The 20,060-nt window shown below is 43.7% G+C and overlaps 1 protein-coding gene across 16 annotated transcripts in view; it reads left to right on the top strand.

The window, feature by feature from the left end:
- NPHP4 (nephrocystin 4) overlaps positions 1–20,060 on the top strand; it is a 107,337-nt gene that overhangs the window by 71,005 nt on the left and 16,272 nt on the right. For 12 of the 16 annotated variants that reach the window (XM_038377069.2, XM_043500055.1, XM_043500053.1 and 9 more), the window contains 8 exons: positions 2,968–3,026; positions 4,614–4,742; positions 5,367–5,530; positions 5,799–5,990; positions 6,721–6,908; positions 8,576–8,736; positions 9,804–9,984; positions 17,128–17,256. In XM_038377069.2, the coding sequence (XP_038232997.1) occupies positions 2,968–3,026; positions 4,614–4,742; positions 5,367–5,530; positions 5,799–5,990; positions 6,721–6,908; positions 8,576–8,736; positions 9,804–9,984; positions 17,128–17,256 (1,203 nt within the window). Of the gene's footprint in view, positions 1–2,967; positions 3,027–4,613; positions 4,743–4,774; positions 5,243–5,366; positions 5,531–5,798; positions 5,991–6,720; positions 6,909–8,575; positions 8,737–9,803; positions 9,985–17,127; positions 17,257–20,060 lie in introns of those variants that run through there. The other 4 variants (XM_043500051.1, XM_038377066.2, XM_038377067.2 and 1 more) reach the window with 2 other exon arrangements.

The raw sequence follows: 20,060 nt of genomic DNA, 5'->3' as shown, positions 1-20,060 counted from the left end.
CGTGTTTTCTTGGGAAAACATGGTGCCAGGTACCAGGAGAGGCGGATCCATCCCTTGGGCCCAGCCAGGCATGGAGGGCGGAGAGCACCAGGCAGGGAGGGAAGGGTCAGTTTGTCACCCCGCTGTGTGAGAGAGGTGTACGGGAGTATGTGTCACCCCTCTCCTGTGTGAACCCTAAAGCTTTAAAGGTAAGAAGGTAAATAAAAAGAATCCAACTATGCAGTATTACTTTTTAACAGGGGCTGAGTCAACTTGATTTGATTCGAACATTTGTACGATTGCCATTGAATTCGCTTGAATATAAGTAATTTTACCAGTTGTCCCATATTCAGCATAGGGAAATATGATCATCCTAGCTTTACTAAGCCATTTAAAAGTGACCCACTACTAGTAATCACAGAGCTCCTGGGCAGACTTGGCTTTTCTTTAATATTAACCATACTTGTCTCCTCCTATTAATGTGAGGTTAATATCTGCTAAAATATTCTCTATAACTGAACTCTTGCCTATATCTAAGTCACTGATCTAGTGGCCTATGAACTGATTAGCAAGAAACTTCTCCTACTCCTTTCCTGTGCTGACAACTATTGAGCCTTGTGCATTTCTAATAATGACCCTCTTTAATGGCCAAATCCATTGTAATCGAAAAAACACAGTAATTTCGGCTGAAGGGAAACTCACTAGTTTCTTTGGGAAATGTTCCCAATTAAATATCTGGAATGTGTGAATTAGAGAAAGCAAAACTAAGTCTCAGCATCGCCAGAAAACATCTGTACTTGGAGGCCGTGTGAAAGGATTTCTTGCTTAGTAGAAGAGAGAGTTCATCTAGAACAAGTAGACCAGCCAAAGATAAACGCAACAAAACCCAGGCAATTTCAGGGCATGAATGTACAAACAGATGAAATAATAGAAGAGCCATGAAAACCTTAAGTATCCCAAAACAATCACGTCTCATTAAGCAATCCACTTAGCCAGTACCACATGTCTTCAAGGGATAAGGCAGTACTGTCTAGCAATAGACAAGCTATGTTTTACAACAGGCAAGCACTAAATGGCAGATCTAGCTGACTTCCCTTTAAAAAAACAAAAAACAAACCAGTGAATCTGGAGAACTGCTACATGTTTTTTTCCCCAGGTGACAATCCTATTGCAAATGTAAGTCAGCCAAATGGCTGAAATACAGCATCTCACATCCCCGTAGTCAAGTGTCTTCACCAGGTAGGTTGGGAGGAAGAATTTAATCAGAAAAATTTGAATGATCATTAAGAATAATTTAAGAACAACTTACTAGATGCACAAAAAGCCACAATCCCACAACTGAGGAAGAAGGCCATGCTGGTTAAAAAACTGACCTGGTTTACAGAGAAAGTGAAGGCAGCTACAAAAAATAATATATAAGAAAGAGGAAGTAGATAGTAATGAATATAAATCAAAAGTTAGGAATTATAGACAATTGATAGGGGAAGCCAAGGGACACAGGGAGAAGTCTATGGCCAGCAGCATTAAGGACAATAAGAAGGATTTTAAAAAATATATTAGGACAGAAAGAAACCTGACAATTGTATTGGGTCCATTACTAGATGGAAGTGGTAGAATTATCAATAATAATGCAGAAAAGGCAGAAGGATTCAATAAATATTTCTGTCCTGTATTTGGAGGAAAAACAGCTGATATAGTCTCATCACATGGTGATGATAACACTCTTTCCATTCCACTAGAGGCTCTGAAGGATGTTAAAACAAAAGCTGCTAATGTTCAACATTTTAAAATCAACAGGTCCAGATAACTTGCATCCAAGAGTTTCAAAAGAGCACATTAAATGGATTAAAAATTGGCTAGCCGATCGGTCTCAAAATGTAATTGTAAATGGGGAATCATCATCCAATGGGTATGTTTCCAGCAAGATCCCTCAGAGACTGATTCTTGGTCCTACGCTATTTAATATTTTTATTAATGACCTGGAAAAAATAATAAAATCATCCCTGATAAAGTTCACAGATGACACAAAAAGTGGGGGAGGGGTAAATAATGAAGAGGTCAGTTCACTGGTTCAGCGCAATCTGAATCACTTGGTAAAGAGATGCAAGCAAACAATATGTGTTTTAATATGGCTCAGTGTAAGTATATGCATCTAGGAACAAAGAATGTGGGCCACATTTACAGGGTGGAGGCCTCTATCCCAGGAAGCAGTGACTGAAAAAGATTTGAGGTCATGGTGGATAATCAACTGAACTTGTGCTCCCACTGTGATGCTGTGTCCAGAAGAGCTAATGGGATGCAGAAACAGGGAAATCTCGAATAGGAGCAGAGAGGTGATTTTACCTCCATGTTTGGCACTGGTTCATTCCTTGCTGGAATCCTGCATCCAGTTCTGATGCCCACATTTCAAGAAGGATGTTGATAAATTGGTGAGGGTCCAGAGAAGAGCCACAAGAATGGCTAAAGAATTAGAAAACCTGCCTTGTTATGACAGACTCAAACAGGTCAATCTATTTAGTGTAACAAAGGGAAGTTGAGGGATCACTTGATTTGTAAGTACCTACATGGGGAACAAATATTGAATAATGAACTCTTCAATCTAGCGGAGAAAGATATAACCACAATCTAGTGGCTGGAAGTTGAAGCTAGACAAATTCAGACTGGAAATAAGGTGTAAATTTTTAAAAGTGAACATAATTAACCACTGAAACAATTTACCAAGGGTCATGGTGGATTCTGCACCACTGAATATTTGTAAATCAAGATTGGATGTTTTTCTAAAAGATCTGCTTTAAGAATTCTGTGAGAGACGTTCTCTGACCTGTCTGATACAGGAGGTCAGACTAGATGATCACATTGCCTTGGATTCTATGAAAACTTCAAATGCAAAATTTTGTTTCCATTAAAGTCAATTAATCAATCGAACAGCTAGATCTCTGACCGTTCTGGAGGCTCACTGCACCTTCTCTTGTCTCTGCTTCCCGGTAGGGGCACCATCTTCACCCCAGATGTTGGTTTCCACTCAAGACTATCCCCAAGGACCTGGGGTAAGTGCCTGATGGGGCAACATGGGCTATCTGCAGTTGCCTTATTGGGATATTAGATTTAAGCATCAATTATTTTAGTCTGAGTCTTTCATTCTTGGAAAGAGGCCAAGGAGGGGAAATGTTGCAGCTGATCTTTATTTAAAGGTTTTGTTTTCAAATTAATAACGGGATAAACGTGAAGATTCTAAAGGTCCAGTTTCCCTCTGGTGTAACTCTAGTTAGTTAATGGAGTGATACCATGGAGAAGCATGGCCCAGTCACTACTGATAAATAAAGGAGTTTGAATCTGATCGAGAAGAGACAGGAGGCAAAGAAAGGCTATCAGGAGGGGTGACTTGGTTAGAGTGCCAGGAGAAGAGGACGTCAGCAGTGGTCATTTGTGTAGCCCAGAAGAAGGCAGAAAGGAGAAATTTATAATTGTCTGCAGTGATAGATGAACAAGATTTAGGCTACTGTAATCTGCCCTTGAAGATCAATAGAAGAAAAGTCAGTATCTCATAAATCATATTTGTACATAATACTGCATGAAAGGCAGGCTTTGAAATAGCCAGTTCTGCTGCTCATCTCTCTTTGATCACATATTTACATTATTCTCAATTGCCATTAAGTTATAAGACTAATAAAATAATTCTTCTATGGGTTTGTTTGTTTGTTTCAGGTCGAATTTTTTCCCATCAATAAGGCTCTGAAAAATACTGTTGTAGAGAACCTGCCTAATTCGGTAGTAAAGTGTGAAATGTCCACACACAGACATGATTCGTGTATAAACTAGAAGGAGAAGTTTAGTGCATACAGCAGCATTTCCTTGAAAATAGTTATTTTCATATAGCGTGATCCAGCTCGCTGAGTTATGCCGATATCCCACTGGGTATCACTTTCCCAGGTCTTTGTGGCCAAACTACAACAATTTCCTGCTATAATCCATGTCCCCAGAAGCAGCAAACCAGAGACTACATATAATTTGCTGGGCAGAAATCTCTGAGCTGTTCTCAGGCTCTGGACTTTTTATTTTTTAAGGGGTCATTTGCAGCAGACCAGATTTGCAGGCTTTTGCTCTATAGCACATATAGTGGAAGTGTATTGATAATGATGTATAATTTTTGCATAGATAGTTCTCAGGATTTAAGGCCACACACAAACACTGAAAGCCTTTTTGTTGTTTTTCCTTCTTGTTACAAAGATCTTTACACAGTGAAATTTTGATGAAATTTAATACTTCATGAGCATGTATTATTAGACTACTTCATCTCGCCAAACGTTTGTGGGTTTTTCTGCAAAATAACATACAGCACACTGCAGTATCAACAGCTGAATTAGAAAATGTAGTTCAGGCATGTTCAGAACCCATAAGTGTCCGAGTTGTGCTGCGTATCTGAACAGCAGAGGGGTAGCTTAGTTCGGTCGTTCCTGACCATTTAAATTTGCACAGACCATTTAAAATAAACTGCCAACATATCTTGGAGTTTCTGGCCCTACTAATCCAGCAAGATTTTTCACAGCCCAGATTGCACCTTGGCATTTCCTCCTTCAGCAGCCTCATTAGTAGAGTTAATATCATCATCTTAATTATCATAATTTTCTTTTCAGTTGTCGATATCCCAGTTGTCTGCATCACCCCATTCTGCTCCTGTAAGCCACTCATCCAAACCCCTGTTGCAACGGCAAACTGGCTCTCCAGTCCTCCTCTCCCCTGGGATGCGCCAACGTGAACGTGCAGTAAGGATTCCTAGTGGGTTTATGTGGTGGCCCCTGCATTGGCTAGCCCTTGCAGAGAGGGATATTCCTACCTGCGTGTGTTTGGAGTGTGTCCCTTCCCACAGAGCTATACAGTACATACTAGGCCAGGTTCAGTCATTCCTATGGTCACTGCAGCCAAAAATAAATGTGGGAAATCTGAATTCAAAATGTAGAAAAGCCAGGTTTGTGAGAATGCATGAACCCTGTCTGCTCAGGAGCACTCTCCTTTACGGAGAGGCTGCATCAGGTGCTGTGGTGGGAGGGAGGACTCCTGGGTTCTGCCCATCCCCCACTGCTCATGCCCTGCCCGGTGATCTGTGCATTAGAACGTATATGAGATAGGAAAGGCACTGCTCATCTGCTCAGGTGAGCAGGACTGTGATGACAACACTTCTGCTGAGAACAGATGGGGAACTGTTTGCCTGCACTGCAGCTGTTACCCCCAGACTGCCCTGCGAGGAAGACAAGCAGCAGTTTGTGTGAGTGGAGCAGCCTGGCCCGGGCAGCTCCTTCAACGTGCCCTACAGAGCCCTGCCCCTCGCCGCGTTCTATGGCCACTCATATGGGGACAGTCCATTTCATGGGGGTGCCCTTGTTTGTCAGCAGGAGCTCCCATATGGAGGCAGCGGCGGTGGCATAACGCACCTGGAGGCTGACCTCAGCCCCAGCTACTTGATCCTGGATTCCTCTGCAAGTGACCAGCTGCAGGAGCTGCCATTCACTCCCATGCACGTGCCGATTGTTGCCATGGGAACACAGACGGGAAGGTGAGGTCTAAAGCAGGGTTAATGGTAGCTGAAGTGGGAATAGGTGAATTGCTGCCTGAGCGATGCTAGCCCAGGGCGGTGGAGTTCAGTGATGTTCAATGGTCCCGCACACGTCATCCTGCCTCTTACTGTAGATGTCCCTAAATGCTTCTGACTCACACAGAGCCCCGTCCAGAAGATGCTGGGATGGCGGGAGGGACCTGGCAGAAAGGGTCAGGATTCCAATGGCGTCTGGGTCCCAGGAAACTCAAAGCCATTTCTCTTTCAGCTCTAGCACTGTTCTCACTCGGGCCTCTCTATCTCGCTTGCATGCTGCTGGCTTTCCGGAAATCCTGGATTGTAACAAGGAGCCAGCAGAAGTTGTGGACCCCGCAGACCCTGTGGACTTCAACCCTCAAAGGGAAGAAGCTGACTTCTTGCAAAGCAATGAAATCATTTTGCAGTTCCTTGCCTTCACCGGGTAATGCCCTGAAATCCCACTGACCCATTTTCAGGTTGGATTCACGTCTCCTCTTGTAATAGCATCCATTTCCATACTGATCTGCATGCTGCTCTTTGGCTTGAAGATTTTGACAGGTCTTGTATCCGTCTCCTGTGCCCCTTCCTTGGGACTTTCACATTGCTTGGCTGAGGCATGTCTGAGCAACTGCCATGTTAACAAAAGCACCAGAAGTGCTTATGAGACAATGAACATTCCATTTTAGATGTTGTTTTATGCATTGAGCCAGTTCCAAATTAATTTTTTTGTTCACATTAGCCAGATTGTAATGTAAAACTAATTACTGAGTAACTCCTTATTTACAGATAGGAAAGCTTCACTTGGAAAGGCTTTTCTGCAATGGTGGTTTTATCTTGATTATGCAACATTTGTGTATTTACTACCTACTACAGGGCACTGTAATTCTGAAAGTAACATACCATTCCCACTTGGTCTGGAAGCTAGGAACTCTGTACCAAAGAGCAGAAGTCGCATGTACTACCAGTTTATTGAAAGCAAAAAACCCCACACCTTGTCCTTCCTGTCACAATGGCTTCAAAGGAAGCCTCCCAAACCAGTTTGAATACACTTAATATCATGGATCTTCCCCAGTTCTTCTGCTTCTCAAATGGTTCACAAGCACTTGCAAAGCACAAATCAGTTGTTGGGTTTGTAACAAGAGGAGTTAATCCAGAGATGTTTTTTGGTCAAGGATCCCACAGGATGGCATGGGGACAACATGGCCAAAGACGATGTATTTCACCTTCCAGTTTTACCGTTTCCCACCGGTCACAACACCACGATTGCAGCTAGTGAATATGGACCAGTCTGGGACAGCCAGTTCAGCTGCATCTTCCCATACCTTATTCCAGATCAACAAAGACGGAACCCTCAAGAGCGGTAAGCACTAGTAGTGGAAGGGTTTTTGAAGAAGGAGGAATGTTTCAGTACTTGCCAGGTGGTATGTCCTCTGAGGAAGTCCTGGAGGCGTAGCCAATTGTTTGGGAGTTATATGAGATGTCCAAATACTCCAGAGTCTGTGCAGTTTGAAGGAAGACCTAGCAGAGCTTTATGAAATAATGAACAGGGTAGAGATAGTACATAAGGCCATGGTACATGATTTACCTTGATTTGTCATCATCCTGAGTCAAGGGGCTACTCAATGAAATTAAAAGGCAGCAAATTTAAAACAGATACAAGGAAATCTTTTTATATACAATGCGTAACTAACTTGTGGAACTCAATATCCCAGCAAATCATTTAATCCAAGAGTTTAGCAGGATTCAAAACTGGACTAGACAAGTATTTGGAAAACCACAGTTACAGCAGAGAGGATATAGATTTATAAGGGGTGTAAATCTCCATGTTAACTGATTGGGTCTACGAAGAAAACCACGTTATGGCCCGATAGTTCTTCAATTGCTTACTATGGGGTTTCTTGCACCTTCCTCTGAAGTGTCTGCCTGCTGGAAATGGGATGCTAGATCAGATGGACCACAAGCCTTCCAGCTCTATTCTTCGGGGGCTAAATTCTTCCAATCAACCTGGGCCTTGCTCTAGGGTTTAAAAATGAATACTGAAACGTGCCAAAGCTTTAAGCCTTTCTTGCAGTGTATCAGCAAAATTGTTTTTCTTGCTTGGCTAGTGTGTTATAGTAAAGAGGAAAATCCATTGGGAGACTTAAATTACAGTTTTTAATAGTTCAAATGGGATTTTTGTCAATCAGATTTAGGCTTAGCTCCAAGTCAAGGTAATGGACTAGTATCTGCTATAATATCAAGTTTCCATTAGTTTATGCACCATATAATTAAAAGTGTTCAAAATGTTAAGCCATAAGGCAAGACATCAATACGTGTCAGTGACACGATTCAGAAATGTAGACTGCTGACTCCAGTGATAGCTAAGCAGATGTAGAGAGAATCATAACACATCTAAGCAACCAGCCTGTAGTAATGCAATTGGATTCTCTTAGCAAAATGGTTTTTTTAATGTCTTACTAAATTTTTGTCCCAAGAGATGCAAAACTAATCTCCCACCTCCTACAGAGCATTTTTAGTTTGTAAAGTTCCTTCCCCATGTGCAATAGTTAATGAAAATTAATAAGGAAAATCCACATTAACTTAATTTTTTGTGGGTGGATGTCAATCCCAACGAATTTAAAAGTGACTGATTTAGGGAGTTCATAAATGGTTTGATCCATAGGTTTATGAGAATGAAATTACAGCTATAAAGAGGAAAGCTGATCCAGTGGCTAGGGTGCTCATGTGTGACTTGGCAGATATAGGTTCAATTTCTGCTGTGCCACAGACTTCCTCTGTGACTGTGGGCATATCACAGTCACTCTATGCCTTAGTTCCCCATCTATAAAATGGGGATAATGGCCCTGTCCTGCCCTGCCCTGCCTCACAAAGGGTGTAGTGGGGATAAATACAGTAAAGATTGTGTGGTTCTCAGAGACAGCTATACTGGTTCTGGGAGCCATAGGGGTCCCTTTGATAGCAATGAGTCTCCTGAGAAGCCATGGAGGGTTAATTTACTTTGTCAGGAATACACTCTTTTTCCTGCAGGATCTCCAGGGTTGCAGATAAAGTACATGGTGGATCCTGGTTTTCTGAAGCCAGGAGAACAATGCTGGTTTATACGTTATATAGCTGACCATAACCTACAGATTGATATTTGGGATGGAGATTCTTTGCTCCTCATTGGATCTGCTGCAGTTAAGCTGAAGGTATGAAACTTTTCCCATACTAAGTCCATAGCTGCTGATAACGGAGAAAAAGGCCAGAATCTCTACTTACGAAGTATAAGAACTCTGGGGAAGGGACCTTCTTTGGTTGTGTTTGTACGGCACCAAACAGAATGGGGAATTGCTCTAGGCTCTGTTGCTCTACAAGGAAATATTAAAATAGTAACCCGGCTGTAGCAGGCAGGAATGGCTACTGGGTAGGGTAAGTTCAGGAAATTTCTTACAAATGTGCATGAATTTCTTTGGTGTTAAAATCTGAACAATTTGTCGGAGTGTATAAAATGTTTAGAAAAAAGATCATGCACTGAGGTTCCTTGTGCCACTTGCGTGGGCGTGAGAACAAACAGTCTCCGCTGATTCACAGGAGAAGCTCACTCTGGGCATGAGCAGCACATGTTACTTTGGCCCGCCAGGGTGCCTCATTCTTGTTTTGGAGAACCACCACCTGCACTGCAAGGTCAGGCCAGTCGCTGTGCCCCTTGACTCCTCTGCTTCTCCACCGAGGTTGCCAACGAAGAGGGAAAACCAGAGCCAAAAGGCAGGAGGTGGTTTGTGATATAGACACTTGTGCCATGGGAAATGGTCTAAGACCCCCTAATTCCCTGCGAACAGGCCACCAAACAGCCCCGAGGGAGTGAGAATTGCTGTTCACTGCTACGCTGTCTGGATTCAGTTCAGTGACCTAGCGGTGAAAGGTTTGTATCCTGCTCTGAGTTGCCTAAGGCACCCAGTCCATCGGGTGCCACTTCCCTCCCCTCACTCCTGAATGCAGTGACCAGTGCTAATGGCCTTCTGTCCAAATGGCCAGAATAATCATCTCCATTTCTAGACAACGGTTGTGCTATGGCCATTGTGTGTGGTGAGGATGGGGGGTTTCATTATCAGGTTTAATTGTACAGTAATTTATGTCTCCTATGGAAGTTTCTCTGATTCTTGCCTGAGTCTCTCAATGGTCTCTCCTGGACAATGTACCACTCTGGACAACGCCTCCTGACAGTAACACCTACACACATTTTTTGGCTTCAGGATATGTTCCTCTTGCCCCACAGCACTTGCTTCGCCAGGGTCGGACAGCAGTTCAGGTCCATCATGAGCTGGAGGTGATGACAACCGAATACGAGCAGGACACAACAGTAATGAGTGGGGACGTTCTCAGACATGGCACTGTGAAGCCCATAGGAGTCTACGTTGTTGTGAAAGGCCGACTTCACCTGAGTTTGGCCAACGTTGGTAAGAATCCCAGTTATTTTGGCTGATTCACCATGTTTTCTGATGAAAATTTGTTTCTTTCAGAAAGTAACTCAAGATTTCTCATGTATTCTTCAGCATGCTCATTAGACACTTAACTCTGCTGGTTGTCTTCATCATTGCAGTTCCAGCACCATTCTGGGGCATAGTTGGGAATCTCTTTGGTGGCTGATCTGTTACCTTCCCCCCTCCATCTTCATAGAGCAATCACCTCCCAAAACAGAGATGCTTTTACCTGCACCAGGATGCAATAATACTTTGCATGCTGATTTGATACAGTTGGAAAGCGCTATGCAGGTGCTAAGGTAGGAAAGCCATATTGTCCCCGCTGTACAGCTGGGGCTACTAGGGTGCTGAGTTTTCAGAGGTGTTGAGTGAGGGTCAATAGGACATACAGGTGACAAGCATCTCTGAAAATCAGATTTGCGCCAGGAGCAGAGCCCAGTACGGTGGCCAACTTTCTGCTCCATGTGCCTTTTCCAGCAATACGATTGCTCAGCACGGTTCCAGACATCCAGCAGCGTGTTAGTTAAAGGTCTACTGAGAGGTGATTTCAATGCTGGTCACCATGAGAAGTAAAAAGAAAAGGAGTACCGGTGGCACCTTAGAGACTAACAAATTTATTAGAGCATAAGCTTTCGTGAGCTACAGCTCACTTCATCGGATGCATTACCATGAGAAGTGTTACCCTACTGACCTTCAGTGCTGAAGCTAAGCTCTTGAGCTTGTATGAAGCCGGCAAAGCTTAGGAGCCTCACATGCTCAAATAAATTTGTTAGTCTCTAAGGTGCCTCAAGTACTCCTTTTCTTTTTGCAGATATAGACTAACATGGCTGCTACTCTGAAACCTATCACACACAAGGGAGGATCCTGATATTGCAACCCGAGGGACATATTGGGTGTCTGGCTAACCCAGAGTTTCCATTAGCCGACTATCAGCATTTCTGAGTTGCGTTGTGTGTGTTCACCAGCCATGAAATGGGAGCTGGGGATAATTTGATGGTGGTGCTAGAAGTTTGTCTAATTTCAATGCTTCTGCGAGTGCCTTTTATAACGCCCTCAATCAGCTATCCCTCTGCACCTGCTTCTGTACCCGACGGCAGACTGCTCTCTTCTTTCTTTGGAAGCCTGTGAGTGTCGCAGCAAGGCTACGCTGCATCAGAACTGCCTCTTCCCACTGCCACCAGTGGATTCTGCACTAAAAATGGCTGTAACTCTTCACAATATTCCCAAAATTATTTCAAGCTGGCAAAATGAAAAGCACCCCCATGATGCCATTGGAGCGATGGATCTGGACCTACAGGTTCCTGTGCATCTGAAGAAAGAAAATGCTTTTTTGAGACCTAGCAGAGCTCTGGGCTTGGGCTGTTTAGAGATTTTTCAGTTGCTTGAGAAAAATCAACAGGTTCTAAATGCCAGTCTCCTATTATCCAGTGTACCCACCCTCCACCTAAAATAAGTAATAACACCAGGCTACAGAAAGAGCACAGCTCATTAGTTCTGTTTTGAGTTTTCCGCCTGCTTGTTTACAAATGTACAAGCTAAGGCAGCTTTGAAACAGACAATATGGAAACAGTGACACTCAATTAGGTGCTAGCAAAATAACTCCGAAACATGGGAGAAACAGACAAGATGCACAAAGCTGTATCTATAAGAAAACCAAATTGTAAGAACATTATGTTTCCTAGAATTTATTAGGTACCTTTTATATATATTTAATTCACCATCTTATAAATGTGCAGTGACTCCAGGTTTTAAAATCTCATCTTCAGAAGAAAGATTAGCTCCATTATATGATATCTTAAATTGTCATTTTCATACTTTGCCTGCAAGAGTGTGATAAGCTCTGAGGAAGGAGAGTCTGAGATTCATAACCCAGTTCAATGTAAACCCAGCAAAGGAAACTGATTAACAAAGGACAAATACTAGCAAAACAACAACAACAACAAAAAACCACCCACTGCACTGTATCAATACAGCTGCCACTCTGATTTCTCTGGAAAATTTTGTTTGATTTTAAAATAATATTAGTATGGTTTTTAAAATCCCTCATAATATTGGGGCTTAAAGCGTTGAACCGCAGGCCTGTTCTGTAAACTGGATGGTGTTGAGAGACAGAGAAATGGGGCTAAACATAGCCAAATAAGGGCTTTTGTATTCCAGTCTTTGCCTGCTACACCCATTTCTGCTCTGTACTACATCATCCATTTGAAATCTAATCTGTTTCAGAAAGTGAGTTCAAAGCAATTTCAGATACTGCCCCTACCCCTGGCTCCCATTGCCAATTTGCTCATTTTCCTGTTTTTTTTAAAACGCTCTTCCCCCTGGTTGCTGTGTGAAAGACCCACATGCACAATACAGGGAAACTGACCATCCAGGAGCCGCAGCAATACTGACTGAGCACGAAGTGCTGTCCTGTGCACAGTAAACAAACTGGAAAAGATTTCTTAAATCTCCGTCCGGTCGAGTAAGCTTGGCTGTTACTCGTGACATTTTCCATCAAAGTGATTTTTTTTTTAAAGTGACCGTAACCCTTTAAGCTGCAGGAAAAGAAGCTTCTGCTACTCGGGGTGGCTAATCCTCCTCTTGCCATTCACACTGAAGTGCTAGGAGGGATTAGCTGTGAATGGAGTTAAATGGCATCTTTATAGCATGATATTTTTCTGAGTTTTGGTGCGGTAGAAATGATCAGCAAGGTAATTTTAAATAACAAAGTTCATCTCTCTCAGAGATGAGCTCCATAGGGTTGCAGGTTTCCACTGGGAGAATGTGTGAACTCCTGTAAGCCAGGAGCAGCGTTCTCAGCGGAGCTGGCTGAGGCAGAGTTGCACTGACACTGTCCTTAACATTGTGAGAGCTTCGGGGCACGTGCCCTGGTGGATAATGTTAACGCTCTCACTGTCCGTGTTAATATTCTCAGCTGCCTAAACAGCTTGAGCTACTTCTGCTAATGGTGCATTTGCAGGAGTTGTACACATGAAAAAATGACACATGTAAAACTGCTAGAATGTCCTTACATTCAAAAGCTTTATCTAGCTGTTGTATTTTGCATCGTGCCAGTCACCTTAATACATATATTTTGTAGGTCCTAAGACATCAGAACAGCCAGACTGGGTCAGACCAATGGTCCATCTAGCTGATATCCTGTCTTCTGACAGTCTAGCACACACTGCAACAATACGTCACTCCCTTTGTTTACAGAAGACACTCCTACAAACTCTAAGGTGGATGGTCTCATCACAGATGACCTCACAGCTCAAATGTTAAGGGTTGTGCAGTTTTAACACTTGGCTCTTTGTTGTGCCAGAATTCTTCCCAGCTTGCTGTGGGGAGGCATGCCTTGAATCAGCAGCTCTGCCAGCTCTTGCAAGCATGCAGGGTGCACTCTTCTCTGCATGTTGGGGGCTCTGGCATGGTCCGGTCTTCACCCCATCACTTTGGAGCTGCCCCAGCTGGGTGCAATTCCTCTGCTTCCCAGAGAGGGTGTGCCCAGGCTCAGGGGTGTGGGGAGGAGAATGCATTTTGGGCCCACCCCTAGACACTTATACAGGGCCCGCTGGAATCCAGCCCTAAATATTGAAAAACAGTTTCAGGTGCTGCAGCCAAATGTCTCCCAAATTCTCCACAGTTATGGAGCTTTTATCTGAAGGACAGAGTGCATTTGTAGGTTAGGTGAATCCACAGACAACTTTACAGCTTCATCCTGTACAGTCTGGGATAGCCTATATATGGATGTAATTACAGCAGCATAGAGAGGTGACAAGACAGTAAACAGATCAGTGTTAGGGCTAGTTTTTCTTCACTTGATATATGAGCTAATATGTGGGAGGAAGAGACATTGGAATAACAAACTTTGCCAGTGATGCAAGCAAATGTCAGGGAGTATTTAGGCCTCTTGTGGGTAATGAAAGCCCCTCACCCTAGCTCCAGGGACTCTGGACAGCTATTGTCTCTGTTAAGATATGTATTTGCAGTGGTAGCAATAAAGAAAATATGTCACTTACATACTGCAAAGACCCATAGTAAAAATCCAACACAGTGTCTAAATCGTTAGTTAATGGGAACAGTTATCCTGTCCCTAATGGGAAAGGTCCTAAAAAATGTAATAGTGATGAAACTAATAGGGTTCTAAAGCAGTCGCCCTAAAATCTATAAAATGTAACAGGGACATGAATCTATTTGTTACTGCTGACTTTTTTTTTTTAAACCATCCTGCAGAATTCTATAGCAGGGATATAATTTTCTATTAAATGCATAGCCAGGTCCAAAAGACCTGTAGAAAAGTTATCATTTGCTATTAAAATCTACAGAACTTTTCTCTAACAGGCACATTTTCTTGTGGCCATGTTGGCATGGCCACAGTATGTATCTTCTACAGTGGCAACTACTGGGGAGTTCAAATTTCACTCAGAAAGCAAGACCATGTTTTAAGTCTCCCAGATTTGACCTTGTCTTACCAAAATGTTTAGTGTTGTTTTTGGCCTATCCAGTGCAAGTCTTGTCAGCCAATCAGTTCATTTGGTAATTTCCATTCCTCATAACAACATTCACAAATTCCAAATTGCATTTACTTCATCTGAGAAGCAAGCTGGAGTGATAAAAGGTTTAGCAGGCGGAAACGTTCATTTTTCAGTGATCAGCTGAATGGTAAGGAAAGGGAAGGGAGCTGGGACTTTAAGAGGGGTGAGTGGAGCAGGGTCAGTGGTGCTTTTGAAACCTGAAAAACTTTGGCAAAGTTCATGAGAGTCTTTAAACCACGATTTGAGGACTTCAATAGCTCAGACATAAGTTAGGGGTTTGTTACAGGATGGGTGGGTGAGATCCCGTGGCCTACGTTGTGCAGGAGGTCAGACTAGATGATCATAATGGTCCCTTCTGACCTTAAAATCTATGATTCTATGAGAGGCTGTTACAAAATCAGAAGAAATATGTCTGTCTACTTCAGTCATGGGCAAATTGACTTTAAAATGCAGCAGTGTGTGTGTTTGGGGAAGCAAATCTCTTTCTGTAGATACATGATGCCTCAATTCCTTAAATCTGAACTTCATTACACCAGTAGAGAGTGCAGGTTTCGCAGTGGCTGTAGTGAGGTTCTGTGATGACTCCTGTAGACTAAGAATCAAAGATATACATCTATAAAGAGCCTAACAGTACCTCCTTGGATACCCTGCCCTGGGTTGGAAGGAAGATGTTTTGGATAGTCCGTGACGCTGTCCCAGTTTGCAGCCTGATGTGTAAGGAAGCACCTAAGGTGCAGAGAGAGGCTCCAGTTGGTCAGAGCAGCTGCAGAACCAGCCAGAGCCATTCAGGGGACTTCCTACAGCTCTGTCGGACCTACTGTGCCCTGTGTTGATTGTCTGTTTGCTCCAACCTTCCCCATTCCCTTCCCTAGTGTCGCTTCCACTCCACACCTGCCTCTCCCCCTGTCTTCTCCCCAAGCCTGCCCCACTCACCCCTCTTAAAGTCCCAGCTCCCTTCCCTTTCCTTACCATTCAGCTGACCACCTCCTAACTACCTAACTCAACTGCGGCACCTCCAGGCTGTCTGCAGCCATCCCATAGTTCACTCTGCTGTTCTGTTTTCCCCCTCCCCCAGCCTGCATCCATCTGCTTTATTTCGATTGTCAGCGGTTCGAGGCAGGACTGTTGGCTACTCTGTTTTTGTACGGCACCTAACACAATCGGCCCTACTCTTCGTTAGTCATTAGGCACTACTATAATCAACATGATTAATAGTAATAAATGAACCAGAGTCCTCTTAAGTGACTGCAGAAATCCACTATTATGTCTCAGGGTCATAAAGCACATGCTGTGTTCTGCTCAGATATCAAAGAAAAATGGTACAAATTCGTTCTGAGAAGGGGAAGCCCTGATGTGTCTGCATTTAAATTATATGGGCTAACTGCTCAGGTTGGGGTGCTAGATCAATATGTGTAATATGGGGATGTCGATTTGTTTGTATGATTATTTGTTCTGGTTCTGTGAAAGGAACCAGCCTGAAGTTTGTCAAGAGTTGAGAAAGAGAAAAAGAAAAATACCTAGCCCGAGAAGGGAAAGTGAACTTTAAACACAGAACTTTGAGAAATGGAATTAGCTAAAACAATTATTTTTTAAAAGTGGTTGCTCTTATTCTCTTGCCAGAGAACTGGTTAGTTTTGGGCTATGGTTGTGATAGAAGTTAAATGCATTGGGCCAAATTCTTGATTTCACTGAAATTTTTCCAGTTTATAGCAGCAGGGAATTTTTTTGACTGCATGTTGTGATCTGATATCTGTGTCCTGCAGTGACATGAAGCAACTGGCAACAAGTACCCATGGGAGGAACAATGTGCTGTATTATAATAAATGCCATCTGTAGCTGGACTGTGAAATGAGACAGTGGTCTCAGTCAGGCTCCATTGTCCCTACTGACACTAACTGGCACCTGGCTAGCAATACGGATGGAGCCAGGAGAGTTTTGTCTGCATGGTCCACACTCTAAGAGGTGGCCCCACCAGGGCAGGGCTGAAGCACATTAACCCTGCGTGTGGGTGAACCTTGCAATGCTGCTATCTCTTCTGGAGATAAATAGAAGGCATTGGGATCCAGGGATGTCCATCTGGCACCTTCTTGAGCACTGAACTGTTATTAAAAACAAAGGTCTTTTTGTGGGTGCTCAGTGGCTTAGTGGCCAGGGCACAGGCTGAAGAGACCAGGGTTCTATTCCCAACTCTACCACTGGCATACTGGGTGACCATCAGCAAGTCACTTTAACCTTTCTGTGCCTCAGTTTCCCCATCTACAGAATGGGGAGAAAGATCCTTCCCTCCTTTGTAAAGTGCTTTCAGATCTACTGCGGTCGAGTTCTAGATAAGTGCTAGGTACTGTTGTGAATATTGCAGCCATGGTGAACACTCCCATTGGCTTTAATGGAAGCAAAGTTAGGCCAACGGAGCACTTCAGAAAATCCTACCGTTAGGGTCCAACTTAAGAAGCACCTCTCTCCTGTCGCAGATAGGGATCATTGTTGGGCCGGAGTCATGCCAACTCCATGCTAGTGAGGCAGATCTCCATAGCAAAGGGCTTTTTTTCTGGGCATGGCTGAGGCCCACCTGCCCATCTTCACCAGCTCTGTGTTTCTGTTGCAGGTCACCTGTGTGAGCAGAGGCTGAAGAAATCAAACTCCTTGCCACCCCCGCGCTCTCGCATTGTCTCCTCGCATGATGGGACCAGCAGCTTCCATGGAGGCAGCTTGTTCTCTCTCAATACTCCTGGGGGTAGGTCCCGTCGGCTCCTAGCTATTGTCTGGCAATAGTTTTTTTCCTGTGCGCTATTAAAAGTACCAAAGGTGACAATTGCTCAAAGACACAAGTACCGTGTGCACTGGGTCCTTGGACTTGGTGTTTCCCTTTTCTCCCACAATAGCATGTTACAAGCATATGTTCTATCAGCATGAAGTGGTCCATCTGCTGGTGGGTTATTGGGGATTTTGTTCCCCAAATTATCTACCCCCATGGCTGCTGCCTAACTAGTTCCCCTGGGCTGTGGATGTTCAGAACCTCATGTTGGCTCAGCCGGTGCCGACAAACATACACTGAAAGGCTGAGCTACAATCGGATTCTGCTGAACTCTCTCATCAGCCAATATTAGGGGATGCTTTTCACCAGACTCATTCCAGTTTCCAGATACGGTTGGGTCCAGGAGGTAAATCCTTAGCTGCTCAGGCACGGCAGCATCACGAGTCCATGCTTTAGTAAAGGGAGAAGCCTATCCCCTTGCTTGTCTGCTGGAAATGAAGCTGTTGTCAGAAAAACACTTGTATGAGTCTCAGCCAGCTGTCTGATTGAAGAGGTGAGAAAATAGGGCCTGTGAATCATCGACTCAAAGTGTTTGCTGAGGTTGGCTCAGTGAAAATCAGGCTCTACTCTGCAACTCTGAGCCTGCATAGCTGGGATCCTGTGAGTGGAATTTACGTTCCGGTTAGTCTGCAGTTGCTGAGGGTGAGAGATGGCTGCTGATTTTCAGCCTCGCGGTGATTTAAACTCTCCTACATCAGAAAGCAGCAATAGCCCATGTATTTAGAGATAGGAGGTCTCAAGTCGAAAATTATATTCCTTTAAGTAATTATTGAAGTTTTGAGGCCTGCTTGCCTTTACGTAGGCCTGGACAAAGAGTTTTGGGCCCAAATTTAACTCCTTCCCATAAAGGGGCCTATGTTGCATTCAGCAAATGAGAACCCCTTATTATGTCCAGGTTCAGATAAGCTTAACAGACAGTTCACCCAGCCCTGCCTTTGTGCCTGGCATGTAATGTCTTTCAAACATGTTGGGCCTGCTTGTCATTTACATTTAGGCCCCTTGACACTACTCTTGCAGCATCAGTGAGTCTGCGCCATCGTGCAAATGAGAATCAGGCTCTTAGAGAGAGAAAATAATCTTCCACATTTTCCTCCTCAGCTCACTTAACACACATCTGTGCTGAGATACGAGTGCACAAGAGCACAGACACACACAGATACATTCTCTACCTTTTGCTATCCATGATGCGTTTGTGCAACTGGAATTGGGTACATTTCTTGAGTAAGAGTCGTTGAAATATTTTATCAAATTAAGCACCTGTTCCCAAAGGATGGTGTGTGAAATGAAAGAGAGCTGCCCATACGCAGAATTCCCAGGGGAGATAGGGGGTACAGAAATACTATTATGCATCTATGTAAGCTTTTAATGGACTTTCTGATGAGTGTCAACAGGACAGGTTGTCCTGTCGTGCCCTGTGTCTAAGTTAATGTGTGAGCTATTTATACAACTGTTGTATTCCCAATGAAAAACCTGGGCAGTCTTCTGGGCACCACACTGCAGGAAAGATGTGGACAAATTGGAGAAAGTCTAGAGGAGAGCAACAAAACTAACTAAAGGTATAGAGAGCCTGACCAATGAGCAAAGACTGAAAAGGCTTTATTTAGTCTGGAGAAGAGAAGACTAAGAGGGGACATGATAACAGTATTCAAGTACATGAAATGTTGTTATAAATTGTGAATGATAAATTGTTCTCCTTAACCACCGAGGACAGGACAAGAAGTAATGGGCTTAAATTGCAGCAACAGAGATGTAGGGAAAAATCTTTTCAACCGTAATGGTAGTTTAGCACTGGAACAAATTCCTTAGGGAGGTTATGGCGTCTCTGTCATTGGAAGTTTTTCAGGACAGGTGAGACAAACACCTACCAGGGATGATCTAGATGATACTCAGACCAGCCTCAGTGCAGGGGACTAGACTAGATGACTTATCCAAGTCCTACATTTCTATGATTCTATGACGAGGTACGTGAAGTACTGAATTAGACATTTTGCACAAAGTGTTAAAAAATGTAATGCAGGAAGAAGAAAAGAAAAAAGAAGCTTACAAGAAGTGGAAGGTTGGACATATGACCAGGGAAGAGTATAAAAATATTGCTCGGGCATGTAGGAAAGATATCAGGAGGGCCAAATCGCACCTGGAGCTGCAGCTAGCAAGAGATGTCAAGAGTAACAAGAAGGGTTTCTTCAGGTATGTTGGCAACAAGAAGAAAGCCAAGGAAAGTGTGGGCCCCTTACTGAATGAGGGAGGCAAGCTAGTGACAGAGGATGTGGAAAAAGCTAATGTACTCAATGCTTTTTTTGCCTCTGTTTTCACTAACAAGGTCAGCTCCCAGACTGCTGTGCTGGGCAACACAAAATGGGGAAGAGATGGCCAGCCCTCTGTAGAGATAGAGGTGGTTAGGGACTATTTAGAAAAGCTGGACGTGCACAAGTCCATGGGGCCGGACGAATTGCATCCGAGAGTGCTGAAGGAATTGGCGGCTGTGATTGCAGAGCCCTTGGCCATTATCTTTGAAAACTCGTGGCGAACGGGGGAAGTCCCGGATGACTGGAAAAAGGCTAATGTAGTGCCCATCTTTAAAAAAGGGAAGAAGGAGGATCCTGGGAACTACAGGCCGGTCAGCCTCACCTCAGTCCCTGGAAAAATCATGGAGCAGGTCCTCAAAGAATCAATCCTGAAGCACTTAGAGGAGAGGAAAGTGATCAGGAACAGTCAGCATGGAT

The sequence above is a fragment of the Dermochelys coriacea genome, chromosome 18, assembly GCF_009764565.3.
Source record: "Dermochelys coriacea isolate rDerCor1 chromosome 18, rDerCor1.pri.v4, whole genome shotgun sequence".
NCBI lineage: Eukaryota > Metazoa > Chordata > Testudines > Dermochelyidae > Dermochelys > Dermochelys coriacea.
Note: the sequence above shows the minus strand (reverse complement) of the source record. Positions and strands in the feature narration are given on the sequence as shown.